At 42.1% G+C, this 19,566-nt stretch overlaps 3 protein-coding genes across 3 annotated transcripts in view; all 3 read left to right on the forward strand.

The window, feature by feature from the left end:
• Positions 1-4,194: 4,194 nt before the first annotated feature.
• Positions 4,195-19,566, forward strand: part of LOC106912151 (uncharacterized) — a 17,804-nt gene continuing 2,432 nt past the window's right edge. Inside the window, exons 1-9 of the mRNA XM_088011208.1 lie at positions 4,195-4,742; positions 5,736-5,824; positions 5,918-6,064; positions 6,148-6,199; positions 6,283-6,383; positions 6,697-6,782; positions 17,921-18,002; positions 18,076-18,161; positions 18,245-18,332. Of these exons, the coding sequence (XP_087867334.1) occupies positions 4,654-4,742; positions 5,736-5,824; positions 5,918-6,064; positions 6,148-6,199; positions 6,283-6,383; positions 6,697-6,782; positions 17,921-18,002; positions 18,076-18,161; positions 18,245-18,332 (820 nt within the window). The 5' untranslated portion in view covers positions 4,195-4,653. The remainder of the gene's footprint in view (positions 4,743-5,735; positions 5,825-5,917; positions 6,065-6,147; positions 6,200-6,282; positions 6,384-6,696; positions 6,783-17,920; positions 18,003-18,075; positions 18,162-18,244; positions 18,333-19,566) is intronic.
• Positions 9,498-12,297, forward strand: LOC106912149 (nuclear factor 7, brain-like). Its single transcript, XM_014978983.2, has 2 exons — positions 9,498-10,232; positions 10,303-12,297. The coding sequence occupies exon 2, from the start codon at positions 10,320-10,322 to the stop codon at positions 11,718-11,720; it is 1,401 nt and encodes a 466-aa protein (XP_014834469.2). The 5' UTR covers positions 9,498-10,232; positions 10,303-10,319; the 3' UTR covers positions 11,721-12,297.
• Positions 15,703-17,860, forward strand: LOC106913502 (nuclear factor 7, ovary-like). Its single transcript, XM_014980119.2, has 2 exons — positions 15,703-15,868; positions 15,939-17,860. Exon 2 carries the CDS (start codon positions 15,956-15,958, stop codon positions 17,339-17,341), a length of 1,386 nt encoding a protein of 461 aa, XP_014835605.2. The 5' UTR covers positions 15,703-15,868; positions 15,939-15,955; the 3' UTR covers positions 17,342-17,860.

Here is a 19,566-nt window from a genome sequence, read left to right on the forward strand (position 1 = left end):
TTAATGTCTATATGTTTAATTGAATGCAGATTATTTTTATCTGCTTAGTGACAAACTGAATGAATCTGAAATGACCTGTCCCATCATTTCTAAGTTATTTGTGTTTCTTTGACCACTTCAATGTTTAAACTTTCTATATAATCACTTTTATTATTCAGTAAATTCCAGAAAATACTGACAAACATTTAAATCCATGTTATCCATCCTTAATCCCAGGAGATTTTAATCTGGTCTGGTTCTTTTCAGTCCATTTCCAAAACCTTTGGTTCATCAGATCATCATAATCATGGGCGTAGGTTTGGGTAGGGACATGTCCCGACCAATATTCACGGGATATGAAAAAGTCCCGACCAATTTTTGCCATATTGGCTCAAAGAACGTGGATCTACGATCTTTGATTAGCTGCAAAAGGCGGCGGCTAGCTGGGCACACGCGTCTCCTTCTGAGTCTCCGAGACCATGTCGCCACCAAAAAAGAAAAGGACAGACATTAGAAGTTATTTCGCTATGTCGGCTGTAAGTACAGTGAGTGGACCCATAAGTTAGATATCTATCACGCAACGCATTTGTTGTAAAGTCCGGTGTTTAGTAAGGTCAGCACTGAATGTGAGGTAGAATAGGTCTGTTAATTATGTAATATTTTTTCACATAGGATGCTCAGACAGCAGAGCAAGGGGCAGAGCAGAACGATGGAGAGGTGGCTGGAGCTTCAGGGCTCCAGGTGAGGTGTTAGTTCTCAGATATGAAATATACTGTGAAATTATCTCAGTAAATATGGCATTTGAAGTGTTAGTCTTAAATTAAGTTAAGCTAGTGTGAATACAAACCAGGTTACGCTTTGTTTGCTCTATAGGAGGCATGATATGGTTATGGTTGGGGGGAGGGGTTATTAAGCCAATGTGGTTTCCCCCCCCTTCTCAAAAATGTTCGGTGCTCTTGGGCATTGCTGCCGGGGGGGGGGGGGGTGTCAAGGTCCCCACCAAAACTTAGACCGAACCTATGCCCTTGTTCATAATTATTGATTATTATTCAGTTTGTTACTATAATTATTTCAGGACAATAATAAACTCTACATGATGCTTTGAGGCCCTGAAACCTGAATATTGTTGCAGGAGGGCAGCGTTAATCTGTCATTTCTGATTCTTTAGTCTGAGTTTAGTTTTTCTTTTGAAATGACTCAAAGGAAAAAGTTTTTTTTTTTTTCATCTCTGTACAATTTGTTTTCCATTTTAAAGATGATGATGTCAAAAATAACTGCAGACCTGCAATAAATTTAATTTTCATTAATTTCTTCTCTGAGGTTTTATTTCGGTTTACATTTCCAGAATTACTGTCATTTTTAGAGAGTCAGTTTGGAGCCACAGCCAGCAGGGGGCGCCAGGTCAAGCTGTTCATGCAGCTTTCGTGGTTCTGGGATCTTTTAAACATGTCATGCTTTTAAATCCTTCCTTTCCACATGTAAATCCTTCATTTATGGCCTATTTAAAGTAAAACTGCAATGCTTTGCAGGTCTACAGACCCTGGTTTTCCTGTTCTGAGGCGTTTTAGAGCATCTCATTGGCTTCAGTCTTTTTAAACCTTAATGAGACGTTTTACGCCGCACCATGCTCCAGGTGGCACAGCTTCCACTTCACCCTGTTTGGACATTTTGTAGTTTGATAGAAGCGACAAAATTATCTACCGACAGAGAAACTTTTCATTCCAAATTTTATTAAAAATGTCAGAACCATCCAGTATCTCACATGTTGGAGGCAAAGCAGGAGAAAGAAGAACCTGCATTCAAATGAACCACAGTGGAGTCATTACTGCATTTACAGCCTCACCATCCATACCAACTACAGCACAATATGAAGGTAGTTTAACTACAGTGTCCATGCATGTCAGATCAAATCTGCCACACTGACATTTTTTGTTTCTTCTTCATCGTATATTGTCCTGGTGTCATTTGGCTCAGAACTGATCGTTGGGGCCAGATTGGTCTTGGCTGATCTTTGTGGTTCTCAGAAGCTTTGCCCAGATCAGTTTTGTTAATGTGACTTTAGTTTTGGAGTTATGAGCTGAAACACATTTTTTAGCACAGCGCCACATAGAGGTGAATGTGGCTGAATGCTTGTGTCTGAGCAGTGGGGAGGGAACTTAACCCCACCAGATACAAGCTGTAATAAGTTTCAAGAGGTCGTCTGCGTATGAATATCAGCAGAGAAACATAATAATAATAATAATAATAATAATAATAATAATAATAATAATAATAATAATAATAATAATAATAATAATAATAATAATGTAAAAACGGAGTAAAACCAAAAGGGTTGCTGCTCCGCTGGGAAACTGCCATGCCTTGTATTGGCCGTCTGCTCACTTCTGCTTGGAACCAGAATAATTATATCCAAAACAAGCAGCAGTTAAATCCTCCAGGAGGAAGCTAAAAGCTAGCACAGTGCTAAAAGAAGCAGAAGGCTCAATGCTGCTATCAAACCGATGGTCAGGACGGTAAACCACAGCTAACCGCTTGGCTGTGTTCCTTGTTTCAGGAGATGGAAGCAACTGATGCCAATCAGACCAGGTGTTTCAGAAAATCCTTCTTGGTACCAAAATGGACGAAGCCTCTGATGTGGGAAAAGTCCAGAGAAAAGTAAAACGTAACCAGACATTTAAAAAGCCTCTGATGCCGAGAGGCGATGTAAGGAATCCTGAGTGTTAATAAGAGCTGGAACCGAACATTTTGACTTGTTTACTGGACAGTTTGTCAGAACTGGACTTGGACTCAAGTTCAGTTCTGACAAACTTCAGGAAATAAATGAGGATTCACCAAACTGATTAGCCAGAGGTCATGACCTTTTTAGAAGTTAAACAGCAAATGCAGTGACGTCAAAACCAAGAAACGTTAAATAACGTTAAATAAATAGACTGAAAAATATAATAAACAAAATAAAGGCTGAAAAAGAAAATGTAGCTCCAACTTAAAAACCTGTTAGTTTCTTACATGTAATTAAATTGAGCTTATTAAATGTATTTTATATATATTTGTTTGACAACTTAATAAACTTTATATATTGGATACATTTCATTTCTTATAACAGATACATTTTTTAAATTAAGATCACCTGTTTTGTTTTTTCAGTGAATGAATTGTCTGCTGTATTTGGACACGGTTGCATGGCAACAGCGGCCAGGTGTAGGTTTACCTGTAAGCTGAGCTGGATCAGTTATTGTTGGTTTCAGTGAAACAACCAGAGACCAACAGAAGAGAAGCTGAACTGAGAGCTGCAGAGCTCAGCAGGTGAGTTTTCGTCCTGATTATGGTTTTATGAATCAAACTTTCCTCTGTCTGTAAAACCTGCGTCATGATGGGAAATTATTTGGCAGCTTTTAGTGCCTTCTAGCGGACAAAAGGCGTCACTACATCTAGATTTACCGTTTTGCTACAAACAGAAGGAATATGAAAGTAAATCTAAAGTATCTATGATATAAATGTGCGACAGGAAGAGGAGCAGAAGTGAAATCAGAGGTGAAGATGGCTTTAGCCAGCGGCCAGTGGCTGGAGAGAGGAATCAGAGGAGAACCTCCGAGTCCCAGGTCAGTGTGACGCAGGGCCGGCCCAAGGCATGGGCGAGTTGAACGGCTGCCCAAGAGCACCAGGCTAGCATGACTAATATATATACTCAAAATAACATTTAATAATTCAAACTAAATGCTATTAAAGGTAGAAAAAAATCCATTTCCATTTTGTTACTATAGTTGTGACACAATAATAGTTCATCTCTTTCTGTTGATGGCTGCTGCCTCTGTTGGGGAAAAGTAAAACATCAGCTGGTTTTAATTGTAAATTTTGTGTTTATCACCTGATGTTACTTTCAAACAGTTAAATTAAATGATATGGCACCTTAAATACGACTCTGCATTTCAAAATCCTAATAATTATTTTTAGTTTGTTAATCCTGTAATAACACTGATGTGATGTAAGCTAATTACAAATGAAGCTAATGCTAGTAAACATGCTACACACAGCGTAGTTTAGGAATGTTGACTAGCTGGTATGGGGCCCCAATAAATCTGCTTGGGGCCCCAAACAGGCTTGGTCCGGCCCTGGTGTGACGCCAGCAGCAGCTAATTAAACTGAATAACTCTCTGTTACGCCGACGCGTCTTAAACTGAGCGTGTTTCTGCAGACATGGTCACGCTGTAGCTGTGGCTGGAAGCGTCGCCTTTCTGTTCGGAGGAGCGAGTAGCATCAGCCCAGAGGTGAAGAAAACACACAAACTAAAACATGACACACTTTTATCATCATTTACTCTTTTTGTTACGTTTAAAGGAGATTAAATATTAATTTATTAACTTTGTTCTCATTCTTTAGGTCAGTCCTGTTTACTTCTCTGACTTCTACATGCTAACAGGTAACCGACCAATAGCATGTAGCCTTCAGTGTTTCATTTTATGCTTTCATGTTGACAAATAACACAGAATGTCCAAAAAGTCTGTTGTCCATTAAAAATCGTTTTTCTAAAAAAAAAAAATCAAAATAAAATCCATTCTTGACTCTTGGATTCTCTTAAACTTTTCATATTTGCTGTTTCTTGCTAAACGTTGCGTTTTGGCTGTGAACACATGAAGTTTCTCTGTAGCTGCGATCTGGAAATGATTCCCAGGTTTGATGGTTGCAGTGACTCCTGATGATGTGACCTGGGAGGAGATTCCTCAGAGCGGAGAAATCCCATCGGCCAGAGAAGGACACACACTCTGGTAAATCCCACTCCAACATGGCCGCCAGCAGGTAGCATGGAGGTAGCGATGAATCAGAACAGGCGCCACAACTTTCTCCAGAAACAAAACTGAAGTTGTTGTCTGTGAACCTAAAGAGGAACGATCTGGAGTCACAGCTTCAGTTATTACAGCTGGAAACCAGAAATCAGGCTGAAATCTGGGTTTGGACCTCCAGAGCCACATAAAGACGGTTACAAAGTCAACCTTCTGTCACCTGAAGAACATTTCCAGGATTAAAGGATTAATGTCCCAGTGAGATCTAAAGCAGAGGTGTCCAAAGTGTGGCCCTGGGGCCATTTACGGCCCTTGGAATAATTCTGAGTGGCCATTGATCACAGTTCAGGCAGCTGGTGGAGATTTAAAAACAATATTGGGGTGAAGTGATCACTGATGGTGCAGCACAAAGTATCCATCCAGGTTTTCACTTTGAATTTATTTTCTTTTAATAGCAAAAGGAGTCACAAAAAACTGCTGAGTAAACAAGTCTTTATCCACTTCAAAATAAGAGCATAAACTTCTAACTACTTCAGAAGTCGAACTTTATTCAACTGAAAATTTACAAAACAGCCAAGAAAATTAGCGCTATTCAGAAGCTAATGCTAAAGCTAAGTGTGCTAAAGATGTTCAAAGTTAGCTGTGCTATTAGCGCATTAGCAGAAGTGTGCCCATCACTGGACTTGACTAAAGTATTTACTGTGTTATGATTGAATCCTTGGTTGGCATTTATTATTGGAATCTCCAGAATCCTACATTTCTAAATAAGATTGCTGCAACAACAAGAACACAGGATGTTGCTACGTCCCGCCTGCGGGACACAGCAGCGCTAATGAGTTAATCACTAACTGAACAGGTAGAGATGTGGGACATAAACCAGGGAACAGCAGCTTCTGTCCAAACAAAGTTTGACCAACCTTTGAAAAGCCAACTGCTCTGTTGACGTTTGGCCCTGATGTAACATCGTCTGCTGCTCAGCGTCGTCAGAGGGAAGCTGTATCTGTTCGGAGGATCCTCCAGTCCTGAAGCCTCTGAATGCCTCCCAGGCGTCTTCAGCTTCGACGTCGGTGAGGCCAACGCCCCATCGCCTCCTTCCCTCCAGGTTTGGTCTTCAGCTTCACGTCTCTCAGCGATCTGATGACGTTCCATGTTCTCTGCAGTGTCTTTGGCCTGGGAATGCCTGTCAGCCGGCGGCGTGGCTCCCAGGGTTCTCCATTACGGCTCTGCTGCTGCTGGAGACAACATCTACGTGTACGGAGGGCAGCTGGAGGGCGAGCCAACCGACGACCTCCTGGTCTTCAACACAGGTTAAAAACCTCATCCTGAATCGTTTCCGTCCAGAGGAAATGAAACATGTTGGACTGAAGTCTGGATCCTGACTTTGTTTCAGTGTCCGTCACCTGGACTCCGGTTAAAACCAGCGGATCGCTTCCTCCTGCCCTGTGAGACTCAATCAGGCCAAATGACATTGATAATCTCTGAGTTTCATCCTGGATATTCACATCGTCCGTTTCTGCCTCTCCAGATGGGGGCAGCGTTTCGCTCAGGCTGGAGATCAGCTCTTCATGTTTGGAGGTCACGGAGCAGGAGGAACGTTTTGTCAGGACCTTTACGCTCTGAACACAGGTACACTTTGGTCAGGCTGGGATCCACTTTAAAACAACACATCATGATGCAATACATGTTTATTTAAACGTCTTAAACTGAATAAATAAATACGAAAATGTTGACTGATTTCATTATGATAATCTTAAAATCAGCGGTACAACACCTGAACGTATCAAAACCTTTTAAGATTCAAAGAATCACCATGTAAAGACCAGTTTTTATGGATTTTTAACCAACTTTCTCAGTTTTTGAGTCTGAATTCAGACCAAGAAACCAAAGGAAACCGTTGTTCTCCAAGCTCTGGTCAGTGAGAGTCTCTCTGTGTTTTCAGAGAAGCTGCAGTGGCAGAAATGGGAGGTGAAGGGAGAATCTCCTGCAGCCTGCAGTGGACAGACACTGACTGCACACCATGAGAAGGTACACACACACACACACACACACACACACACACACACACACACACACACGCACACACACGCACACACACACACACACACACACACACACACACACACTCACACACTCTGAAGAGGTGTGATAGGTGTTTTCCTAAACCTACATAAAGAAAAGAACCACAGAGTTAACTGTTTCACATGAAGATGAACAGGCAGTTGTGACACCAGGTCAGTTCATACACACAACACTTTAAACTGAAAGTCGCAACAATTTATAACTAAAGTAACAACAAAATGATAATACTAAAAAATCTCTATCAAGGTGAACCAGGGCAGAGAAACTATCAAACTGCTGAAGAAAATGTTCTTTAGGGTTTGAACCTTTTCTTTTTCCCCCGTTTATCATGTTTCATTATGTTAATATGACAAAAAATGTCCTGGTCAGGTACAAGAAGGGAAAATGTATTGAAAACAGTTAAAGAAAGCTAAAGATAAAAATGTGCGGGATCTTGAGAAATGTGAAAAAATACTGATGAAGATACTTTTAAAATATAGAGAAACCCTGGCTACTAAAATAGAAAGAATTTGGGTGTTTCTGCAAAGATTTGGTTGGTTGGTTTGTATAATTACTGGTTGTTTTTATGGATGGATGGATGGATGGATGGATGGATGGATGGATGGATGGATGGACGGACGGACGGACGGACGGACGGACGGACGGACGGACGGACGGACGGACGGACGGACGGACGGATGGATGGATGTCTGGTTGGATGCAGAAACCTGAAGTGAAACCTGTAGATCAGTCAGTTGGGCTGATCCTGAACCTGGCAGTCTTGGCCTGGTCCTCTGACTTCATGTTGAATCTGAGTGAGCTGCTAAAATGAATCTGCTTTCATATCTGATAAACTCTTTGTCTCTTTCTCCATTTTTAATAATTTTTCTCTTACACTCACTCACTTTGTTTTCATACCTTAGAGAGTCCTGATGACATTTCCTTGTCTAGCTAAAACCTAGATCAGAGCACATGTTACATTTACAGCTCATGGAAAATGAAAATCACGTTTTGTGGCATGTTTAAATAAGATTCATGGGAAGTTTTGATTCCCAGCTGATGGACAGACAGTTGGTTGACTGGTTGGTCAATTTGTTGGTCCTGTGTTTGACTGGCTGGTTCTATAATTGACATGTTGACTGGTTGGTTGGTTTTAGGATTAGCCTGGTTTTTGGTTGACTGTTAGCTTTAGCTATGGAAACAACATGGAAATCACCTGACTACTAGAAACCACTGAGATCCGGATGAAATAACTGAAGCAACAGTTTGATTCTCCTTCTCTCAAATCTCCATCTACCAGTCAGTCGACTTTAATAATCAATAATGTCTGTGTCGCTCTTTGCCAGCATAAATGGAGGAGTTTAATCAATATTGGGTATTTATTCTACTGTAGTAGATTTTATTTTTATTTACTTTATTTATTATTAGATATATTTTATGGTTTGCATTTACTGTATTTTGTGTAATATTAAAAAAATTACTTTTTCTAACCACCGTTTGAAAAACATGTCACAGAACTGAACAAATTTGCATCCAAACATTTCAAATTCTAAAAACTATTTTTTTGAAATAAGTAAAATTTCACTCAATGCGAAAAACCACCATCACCTCCAGGGCTGTAGTTTATCTGAAACTGCAGATTTACATGATATCCTCTAGCAGGGGAGCCCAAACTTTTTGAGAGCAAGATCTACTTTTTCTCTCACCAGCCGCCTGAGATCTACCTCATGACACAAAGACAAAAATGCAAATTAAACTCTATTGACTTATTTTATATGCGAATATGCATCAGTTATAGCAGAAATAATAAAGTGACAGAAAACCTATGCAGTTTCTTCCTCAGTGAGATTCTGACACTGGGAGCAGGTTACTGGTTTCTCAGTCAGAAGCTGGTTGCAAACCAGCAGGTGTCAGTCAGTCATGGTGGATCTGAAATTTGGTTTGATTATCTCAAACCAAAGTTTGAGATAATCAAACCAAAGGGTAAAGGCAAATCTTCGGAAGTCGGGATATAATTAATTTAATTTCACATAATTATCACAGTAGAATTAGTTAAAACTTAATGAAATATATTTGTCCTATTTGATGTTTGTTGTGACGTATGCTCACAAACAAACGAGGTAATTAGTCCAAGTTTGTCGTTTATTGAATGTTCAGAAACTACAGCGGACAGGAGCCAACAAAGGTAAAACAACCTGAAATGATGATCAAATCAAAACCACTCCACCTTTTTACTTTCTGTCTCTTTGTCGTTTAAGCCACCCGTTGCCGTGGCAACCGCCTGCGCCCCGCAAGCCGAGCAGAGATTACGTTAAAAACACAACATTCAGTCCGTTACGATATCACGTTTCCAGGCTTGATATTTATTTCTCGATTATTAATAAGCCTCTCATGAACACAGCGGTGGTTGAGTAGCTCATTTAAACTCCTGCTCTGCTCGTCAGTCGGTCTTTGAGTCGCTTTTTAATTTTTTTAATTTTTTTTAATGGGACCGAAACGCACTGAATTGCGCAACACCTTGTTCAAACAATAATTACTGAGATTATTCATTTTAACACGTCTTGTTGATTTTTTAAAATAATTATTCTTTTTTAATGAAGCTACAAACGTTTAGGATCTTAGTGAATATTTTTGATAAGCCCGTCAGAAGAGGAAGCGCTGCTCTCAGCGTCCTGCGTTCAGGTTGTCATCTGCCGAGATCGACTCAAAACCTTCCGCGATCGACCGGTCGATCGCGATCGACGTATTGGGCACCCCTGCTCTAGAGGGCGATACAAGAAATAAACAGGAAACAGTTCAGAGAGAAAAACTAACTGAGTAAACGCCCTGAGGATGAACTCTGACTTCTGTCTTCCGACTGAAACCAAACTACCTCTGAACAAGGAGAACAGAGAGAGAACTGAGCAACTGGACACTGAAACACAGACTGCTGCAGGAGGCGTTTTATTTAAATGGCGTTTTATTTTGAGAAATGTGAAGGATGTAGAGAGATAGAAAATGTACAACACAAATTGATGAAGAACCTGAAGGGCAGAAACTGAGAAGAATCGATTGGAAGGACAAGAACGGAGAATACAGGACTATTGGGAAATGGAGGAAACATGATGGATATTTACAGATTGAAGAAATAATTATTCATTTATCTTCAGGATACAAAATAATAAAAAAAAATAATAGATGTAATGTTGCTCGTGTACAGTAGGTGGCGGTATGCTCCTTAAAGTTGCTTGCGATCCGCCATAATAGGAAAGAAGAAGAAAAAAACGACGAAGAAGAAAACTAAATCCTCTCGAGGCGGATGATTCAAAAGGAAGACCCGGGAAAAACAGGAACACTGAACAAGGAGAGCAGAGAGAGAACTGAGCAACTAGACACTGGAACACAGACTGCTGCAGGAGGAAACACAAGCAAGTCAAAGTAAGTTCATAAAGTTTCTACAGAGAGAAACTGACTTCCTGGTTTGACTTTCTGTCTGCTGTGGTTTCAGCTTCACTCTGAGACAAAATGGCTTCCAGATCAGACGATGATCTCTGCTGTCCGGTCTGTCTGGAAATATTTAAGGATCCGGTTCTTCTGTCATGTAGCCACAGCTTCTGTAAGGAGTGTCTGCAGAAATACTGGAGAACAAGAACTGGTCGCTCATGTCCTGTTTGTAGGAAAAGATCAGCATCAGATGCTCCTCCCTGTAATCTGGCTCTGAAGAATCTGTGTGAGTCTTTGTTACAGCAGAGAAACCAAAAAGCTTCAGAGGGTCTCTGCTCTCTGCACTCTGAGAAACTCAAACTCTTCTGTCTGGACCATCAGCAGCCAGTTTGTCTCGTCTGCAGAGATTCAGAAAAACACACCGAGCACAGATTCAGACCCATCGATGAAGCTGCTCAGCAACACAGGAAGAAACTTGAGGAAACTCTGGAGCCTTTAAAGGAGAAGCTGGAGCTCAGGAAGAAAGTTCAGGAGGAGTTTGATCAGACAGCAGAACACCTGGAGGTCCAGGCCCGACACACAGAGAGGCAGATTAGGGAGCAGTTTAAGCAGCTTCATCAGTTTCTAGCAGAGGAAGAGGAGGCCAGGCTGGCTGCACTGAGGGAGGAAGAGGAGCAGAAGAGAGGGATGATGAAGGAGAAGATGGAGGCTCTGAGCAGAGAGATAGCAGCTCTTTCAGACACAGTCAGAGCCACAGAGGAGGAGCTGAGAGCTGCAGACGTCTCATTCCTGCACAACTACAAGGCTGCAGTGGAAAGAGTCCAGCGCTGCCCCCTGCTGGAGGATCCACAGCTGCCCTCAGGAGCTCTGATAGACCAGGCCAAACATCTGGGCAACCTGGCCTTCAACATCTGGAGCAACATGGAGACCATGGTGACCTACACTCCTCTGGTTCTGGACCCAAACACGGCTGGTCCATCAGTCCATCTGTCTGAAGATCTGACCAATGGGAGGAGAGGAGAGAAACAGCAGCTTCCTGGTAATCCAGAGAGATTTGATCACAGCTGGTCTGTTCTGAGTTCTGAGGGTTTTAACTCAGGGAACCACAGCTGGGATGTTGATGTTGGAGACAGTTCATACTGGAGCCTTGGTGTGTTAGAAGAGTCTGTTCAGAGGAAGGAAAGCATAAAGTCTGGATGGTTGTATGTACGTTTCTATCAAGGTCAATACTCGGCATTTTCTCCACCAGCTCCTTCCACTCGTCTCTCAGTCCAGAAGAATCTCCAGAGGATCAGAGTGAATCTGGACTGGGACAGAGGAAAACTGTCCTTCTCTGATCTGGATACTAACACACACATACACACCTTCACACACACCTTCACTGACAAGATGTTTCCATACTTCTTCACTACTAAAACAGTCAAGATCATACCAATGAAGATCTCGGTGATGAAGAACAAAGTCCAGATAAAAACTTATTGATCAGATTGAAACTCTTTAGTTTTAAAGAGGAAACTAGAGACGATCTGATCATCTGGAAACTTCTTAATCTCTGATTTACAACTATTGTTTCCATTGTAACAGAAATTAATGTCAATATGTTTAACTGAATGCAGATTATTTTTATCTGCTTAGTGATAAAACTGAATGAATCTGAAACGACGTTTTCCATCATTTCTAAATTTTCATGTGTTGATTTTTCTGAGATGACTGTTTGTTTGTATTTGACTTTTTCCTATAAATACTTTCTTTTAGTTTTCTGTTATTGTTGCAAAAAAAATAATAAAAATACAGGAAAAACTGTCAGAAACATTCAAGTCCATGTCATAATGAATGTGAATTTTATTTCTTATCGTCTTGATCTACATTTACTGTATTTTCTATAATATTTACAGTATTACTGTTTTTAACTACAGTTTGAAAATGAAATTAGCATCAAACTACTAATGACTCTGGATCCAAATCTTTGCTAACAGTAAAATTTGACAGAACCTCCATTGTGTGAAAATGTTGGCAGCTGCAGCATGAAACCTAATAAATTAACGACATTACAGCCCGATCACACTGATAAGCCGCTTCAGTTTTTTAACTGAAAAGGTGACAAATATTATCAATCATCCCGCTTTATGAAAACCAGTGAATGTTATTAGCATCTTCCAAGTATAATCATCAGATCAGTTCTTGACAGAAGGTTTTCATAAGTGAGAGGCATCTGAAGAGTCATGTTGTGAATATCTGTGCTACTCAACAGTCTGTCCTTGTGGCAAAGCGCACAGGAAAATCTGACGAGATGGCAGATCATCAGATGTTCATACTGTAGCACATCTAGACATTTATGTCAGTGTCACCTTTCAAAAACCACCCCGAGGGACACGGTCAAACGCCTTCTCCAAGTCCACAAAACACATGTAGACTGGTTGGGCGAACTCCCAGAAACCTCCAGGACCCTGCTGAGGGTGTAGAGCTGGTCCAGTGTTCCACGACCAGGACGAAAACCACACTGCTCTTCCTGAATCCAAGGTTTGACTATCTGACAGACCTTCATGTCCAGGACCCCTGAATAGACCTTAACAGGGAGGCTTAAGGGTGTGACCCCCCCTGTAATTGGAGCACACCCTCCGGTCCCCCTTTTTAAACAGTGGGACCACCACCCCAGTCTGCCAATCCAGGGGAACTGCCCCCGATGTCCATGTGACATTGCAGAGTTGCGTGAGACAACAGAACCCTACAACATCCAGAGCCTGTAGGAACTCTGGGCAGATCTCATCCACCCCGTGGGCCCTGCCACTGAGGAACTTTTTGACCACCTTGGCGACCTTGTCTCCAGAGATTGGAGATTGGAAGTTTTCGAAGTATTCCGCCCACCGGCCCACAACATCCCGAGTTGAGGTCAGCAGCACACCATCCCCACTATAAACAGTGTTGGTGCTGCACTGCTTCCCCCTCCTGAGATGCCGGAATGTGGACCAGAATTGCCTCGAAACCGTACGGAAGTCTTTCTCCATGGCCTCTCCAAACTCCACGCCCGATATTTTTGCCCCAGGGACCACCTGAGCCACATGCCGCTTCACCCGCCGGTACCCGTCAGCTGCTTCTGGAGTCCCACAGGCCAAAATGGCCCGATAGGACTCTTTCTTCAGCTTGACAGCATCCCTCACCAAAGGTGTCCACTAATGGGTTCGAGGGTTGCCACCGCGACAGGTACCAACAACCTTGTGGCAGCAGCTCCGATAGGCCACCTCGGCAATGGAGGTACGGAACATGGTCCACTCAGACTCAATATCCCCAACTTCCCCGGAATGTGTTTGAAGTTCTGCCGGAGATGGGAGTTAAAGTTTCGTCTCACAGGGGACTCCTACAGACGTTCCTAGCAGACCCTCACCACACGTTTGGCCTGCCAGGTCTGACCGGCATCCTCCCCCACCACCGGAGCCAACTCACCACCAGGTAGTGGTCAGTGGACAGCTCTAGACCTCTCTTCACCCGAGTCTCCAAGACATACGGTCGCAGATCCAATGAAATGATGACAAAATCGATCATCGAACTGCGGTCTAGGGTTTCCTGGTGCCAAGTGCATGGATGGACGCCCTTATACCTGACCATGGTGTTCGTGATGGACAATCCATAACGAGCACAGAAGTCCAACAACAGAACACTACTCGAGTTCAGATCGGGGGGGCTGTTCCTCCCAACCACACCCCTCCAGGTCTCGCTGTCATTGCCCACGTGAGCGTTGAAGTCCCCCAGTAGAACAAGGGAGTCCCCAGGAGGGGCACTCTCCAGTACCCCCTCTAAGGACGGTGGGTAATCTGAACTGCTGTTCGGCCCGTAAACACAGACAACAGTCAGAACCCGTCCCCCCACCCGTAGGCAGAGGGAGGCTACCCTCTCGTTCACCGGGGTAAACGGCAACGTACAGGTGCCAAGATGGGGGGTAACAAGTATGCCCACTCCTGCCTGGCGCCTCTCACCATGGGCAACTCCACTGTTTTCCAGTTTGTGTTTATAGAACTCAGCATCATTGTATTTACCTCATTAGCCCTTTTATATTGACTCCAAGGATACATTGCATTTATATCTTGCTCTGACTGAGTAAAGCTTACATCCAGACTCCTTGGACAATGCCTATAATTGCAGAAGTCAGAAATTGAAGTAGGCACTGTCTGGAGCTTTAGACCAGGGAAATCCCTGTAGGTGAAGCATATTTAGGTGAAGAGTCTCTGATAACAGAATATTCTACAGCAGAACCGTCTTTGTACCAGCAGCTGGTAAATGATCTCTTCTATGATCCAGGCTGAGATCTGGGGAAATTTGTTGAACTTGGTTGATCAGGGCCCTGTTCTTTTGACCTTGAAATATCCCAGATATTCCAGGTTTCAGTGAAAGTGAAATTACCATTGGGTCCTTTGGGAGAGTAAAAGCAGTGCTGGATGCAGCTGGGAAGAGGTCAGTGGGATCTCCTACAACTGGCCCTTCTGGCTCATCATCGTCATCCTGGTCAGAGGCAGAGCTCTCTGTGTTGATAATCATATATAAATTTGAAAATATTGAATTCCTAAATTAGTGAATTCTCTAACAACCTTGAATTCTGAACTTATATCTGGGGATTTTTCTTTTTCATCCAATAATAACAATCAGGATTTAGATTTATTTATATTCCCTGAAATATGACCGTACTCCTCAGTTAGACGAAGAAAATCTCTAATAGACTTTTTTTATTTAAAATGAACAGGATTATATCATCTGCATATAATGAAAGTTTGTTCTGCTTGTGTAAGCGTAATGCCTGCTACAGTTTTATGGGACCTTCCACTTATAGCAAGACGCTCCAATGCTAAAGTAAATAAAGGGGATAAAGGACATCCTTGATGATGTCCTCTTTTAATAACAATTTTTAGACATATTTTTATTTAATGTTTCTGCAGTATGATTTAAATATAGTAGGTTTATCCAAGTTTTAAAATTATTTTCATAACTAAAACCATTTAAAATGTTGAATAGATTATGTAAATTTAACCCCAAAACAAAATGAAATAAAAATACATAAACAGCACTGGGACAGAATACATTTACATTTTTTACACTTCTAGACACTCAAAGTACACAAAAAATGTATTTAAGAGTTAAAAATGTGATTTACATATGTTCCCTTTAATTATAATTAATTTATGGCGGCATTAACTTTCTCTGTTCTTGCTGTGAATGTTATGTAACCTCTGTCAGTCTTGGACTGGATTCTCTTGTAATGGAGATTTTTAATGTCGATGTGATTTTCCTGATGAGATAAATACTATAAGAGGAAGAATAGATTTGTACTTAGAGCAAGAAGAAACTATTTTATCAGAAAAAGTTTATATACTGTAGTTTTTCTAAAGCTGCATGTTCACTAGAAATCCTCTAGAGGGCGACACATCTCTGCCTCAAGACTGGAATTCCAACAGGAACACCTGGAAAAAATGAACAGGAAACAGTTGAGAGAAAAACTCATAGAGGAAACACCCTGAGGATGAAATCTGACACCTGCCTTCGTCTCTGAAATCAAACTAACTCTGAACAAGAAGAACAGAGAGAACTGAGCAACTAGACACTGGAACACAGACTGCTGCAGGAGGAAAAACAAGCAAACCAAAGTAAGTTCAGAAAGTTTCTACAGAGAGAAACTGACTTCATGGTTTAACTTTCTGTCTGCTGTGGTTTCAGCTTCACTCTGAGACAAAATGGCTTCCAGATCAGACGATGATCTCTGCTGTCCGGTCTGCCTGGAAATATTTAAGGATCCGGTTCTTCTGTCATGTAGCCACAGCTGCTGTAAGGAGTGTCTGCAGAAATACTGGGGAGAGAAACCAGGAAGAGAGTGTCCAGTTTGTAAAAGGAGATCTTCTAGAGATGAACCACCTTTTAATCTGGCTCTGAAGAATCTGTGTGAGTCTTTCCTACAGCAGAGAAACCAAAAAGCTTCAGAGGGTCTCTGCTCTCTGCACTCTGAGAAACTCAAACTCTTCTGTCTGGACCATCAGCAGCCAGTGTGTCTCGTCTGCAGAGATTCAGAAAAACACACCAAGCACAGATTCAGAGCCATTGATGAAGCTGCTCAGCAACACAGGAAGAAACTTGAGGAAACTCTGGAGCCTTTAAAGGAGAAGCTGGAGCTCAGGAAGAAAGTTCAGGAGGAGTTTGATCAGACAGCAGAACACCTGGAGGTCCAGGCCCGACACACAGAGAGGCAGATTAGGGAGCAGTTTAAGCAGCTTCATCAGTTTCTAGCAGAGGAAGAGGAGGCCAGGCTGGCTGCACTGAGGGAGGAAGAGGAGCAGAAGAGAGGGATGATGAAGGAGAAGATGGAGGCTCTGAGCAGAGAGATAGCAGCTCTTTCAGACACAGTCAGAGCCACAGAGGAGGAGCTGAGAGCTGCAGACGTCTCATTCCTGCACAACTACAAGGCTGCAGTGGAAAGAGTCCAGCGCTGCCCCCTGCTGGAGGATCCACAGCTGCCCTCAGGAGCTCTGATAGACCAGGCCAAACATCTGGGCAACCTGGCCTTCAACATCTGGAGCAACATGGAGACCATGGTGACCTACACTCCTCTGGTTCTGGACCCAAACACGGCTAGTCCATCAGTCCATCTGTCTGAAGATCTGACCAGCATGAGGGTAGGAGAGAAACAGCAGCTTCCTGATAATCCAGAGAGGATTAATTCCTGGAATTCTGTTCTGAGTTCTGAGGGTTTTAAGTCAGGGAACCACAGCTGGGATGTTGATGTTGGAGATATTCCAGGATGGAGATTTGGTGTGTTAGAGGAGTCTGCTCAGAGGAAGAGAGGCATATGGTCTGGATGTTTGGTTCTACAGTTGTGTTCAGGTAAATACTCAGCATGGTCTCCACCAGCTCCTTCCTCGTTTCTCTCAGTCCAGAAGAATCTCCAGAGGATCAGAGTGAATCTGGACTGGGACAGAGGAAAACTGTCCTTTTCTGATCTGGATACTAACACACACATACACACCTTCACACACACCTTCACTGGCAAGATGTTTCCATTCTTCGCCACTAATAAAACATTAAAGATCGTACCGATGAAGATCTCAGTGATGAAGCAGCAGCTCTGATGATCTCAGCATGAAGATCAGAGAGAGAAAAACCTCAGAGGACACAAGTCAACATCCTGATTCTACACCTGCAGAAAGAGAAAAAAGACAAACCACAGCAACAACAGATGTATTCATATGTAATAACAGTTATAAACTCACTGAAAGGTGCATGGCACAAATTAATACAAGATATATTTGGTGACAATCGTAGCCCAGCGTGAAGTTCATCACGTAGTTTCTGTTTAAATACAACTCAGAGTGAGAGGTCTTTGTTTCTGTTCTGATCTCTGGACATTTTTTTACTGTTTTTAGGAAACTGATGTATAAAAATATGTAGTTAAAGGAACATGTGATCAAAATGATCAGATCATGTGGTATTTGTTTTAGTTTCATATGTTATATGTTTGGACAGGTCAGAACCTTTAGAAAACAAAATGTCACTGTGACCATGAGTGCTGCTGGTTAGCTGTGTGCTAACAGTTTTAAAATGTGGAGCTTGTTTTGTCTGTTACAATCAATAAACACTGTAATATAAAATCCTGTGTCATACACAGATATTTGTTCTACACAGTCTTTGTTGTGTTTATTCCCTTGAAGGACATCTATCTGTTTGGAGGACAAATCTCCAACAAGGACTCGACAGCGACGTCGTCCAATGAAATCCATAAACTCAGTATTGGTATGTTGGCTGTAATTGTGTCAGTTTGATGTAAATAAAGTCAGAAGAGTGAAATATTTCATTCTGTCTCCAGCCAAGATGAAGTGGAAGGTTCCTCTGTATGTTGGGCTTCCTCCGGCGCGTCGCCACGGCCACGCTGCCTTCATCCTGCACAGTCACGTCAGACGGCTTCTCACAGATAAACTTTATCAGAATGGCATCACATGTTCTCCAACACCATGTTTCTGTTCCCTGGTTCACAGCTGTTTGTGTTTGGAGGGAGGAATGAAGAGCAGGACTTTAACGACTTGAAGGTGATGAAGCTGATCAACCCATCAGAGAGACAACCAGGTACATGAATCACCTGTCTGGAGTCAACAAAGTAGAAAAACTTTACAAGTTTCAATAAAGTCAAGTAATCTCACACACAAAAAAATGTAAAACTGAAGTGCTATGCCTAGTAGTACGACATTATTTAATCATAAATACTGTACAACACGTTGTACTCTGAATATATAATATCATAGAATAACAATGTTAATGTGATTTAAAGGTAGTAAATATTTGGCTCACACTAAAGCTGGATGATATTATACAGAATAAAAGGTGTTCTTAGTTTATTTGTCATTACTTGCAACATTTCAACAATTTGAGATTTTCAGAATTAAAATTAATGTTACAAGTTTTAGAGCAATAAAAAGTAACTTTGTTCTGAGATGAAGTCAACTGAATACATTTGGTCGGATGAACAATTGGTTGGATGGGTATTCACTGGTGGTTGGTTGTTTGGACGACTGATGTACAGTTGATTGGTTGAATGGTTGGTTGGTTGGTTGGTTGGTTGGATGGATTAATGGTTGGTTGGTTATATGAATGATTCATTGGTTGGTTGGTTGGTTGGTTGGTTGGTTGGTTGGTTGGTTGGTTGGTTGGTTGGTTGGTTGGATGGTCGGTCGGTCGGTTGGATGGTCGGTCAGTCGGTTGGTTGGTTGGATGGTCGGTCGGTCAGTCGGTCGGTTGGTTGGTTGGTTGGTTGGTTGGTTGGTTGGTTGGTTGGTTGGTTGGATGGTTGGTTGGTTGGATGGTTGGTTGGTTGGTTGGTTGGTTGGTTGGTTGGTTGGTTGGTTGGTTGGTTGGTTGGATGGATGGATTAATGGTTGGTTGGTTATATGAATGATTCATTGGTTGGTTGGTTGGTTGGTTGGTTGGTTGGTTGGTTGGTTGGTTGGTTGGATGGATTAATGGTTGGTTGGTTATATGAATGATTCATTGGTTGGTTGGTTGTTTGGCTGGTTGGTTGGTTGGTTGGTTGGTTGGTTGGTTGGTTGGTTGGTTGGTTGGTTGGATGGTTGGTTGGTTGGTTGGTTGGTTGGTTGGATGGATGGATTAATGGTTGGTTGGTTATATGAATGATTCATTGGTTGGTTGGTTGGTTGGTTGGTTGGTTGGTTGGTTGGTTGGTTGGTTGGTTGGTTGGTTGGTTGGTTGGTTGGATGGATTAATGGTTGGTTGGTTATATGAATGATTCATTGGTTGGTTGGTTGTTTGGCTGGTTGGTTGGTTGGTTGGTTGGTTGGTTGGTTGG

The sequence above is a fragment of the Poecilia mexicana genome, unplaced genomic scaffold (assembly GCF_051168715.1).
Source record: "Poecilia mexicana isolate PSO_F unplaced genomic scaffold, ASM5116871v1 scaffold_12, whole genome shotgun sequence".
Taxonomy (NCBI): Eukaryota; Metazoa; Chordata; class Actinopteri; order Cyprinodontiformes; family Poeciliidae; genus Poecilia; species Poecilia mexicana.

Excerpts from the sequence above, each read along its gene's own strand:
- LOC106913502 (XM_014980119.2), top strand. The coding sequence starts at position 15,956 with ATGGCTTCCAGATCAGACGATGATCTCTGCTGTCCGGTCTGCCTGGAA.
- LOC106912149 (XM_014978983.2), top strand. The coding sequence starts at position 10,320 with ATGGCTTCCAGATCAGACGATGATCTCTGCTGTCCGGTCTGTCTGGAA.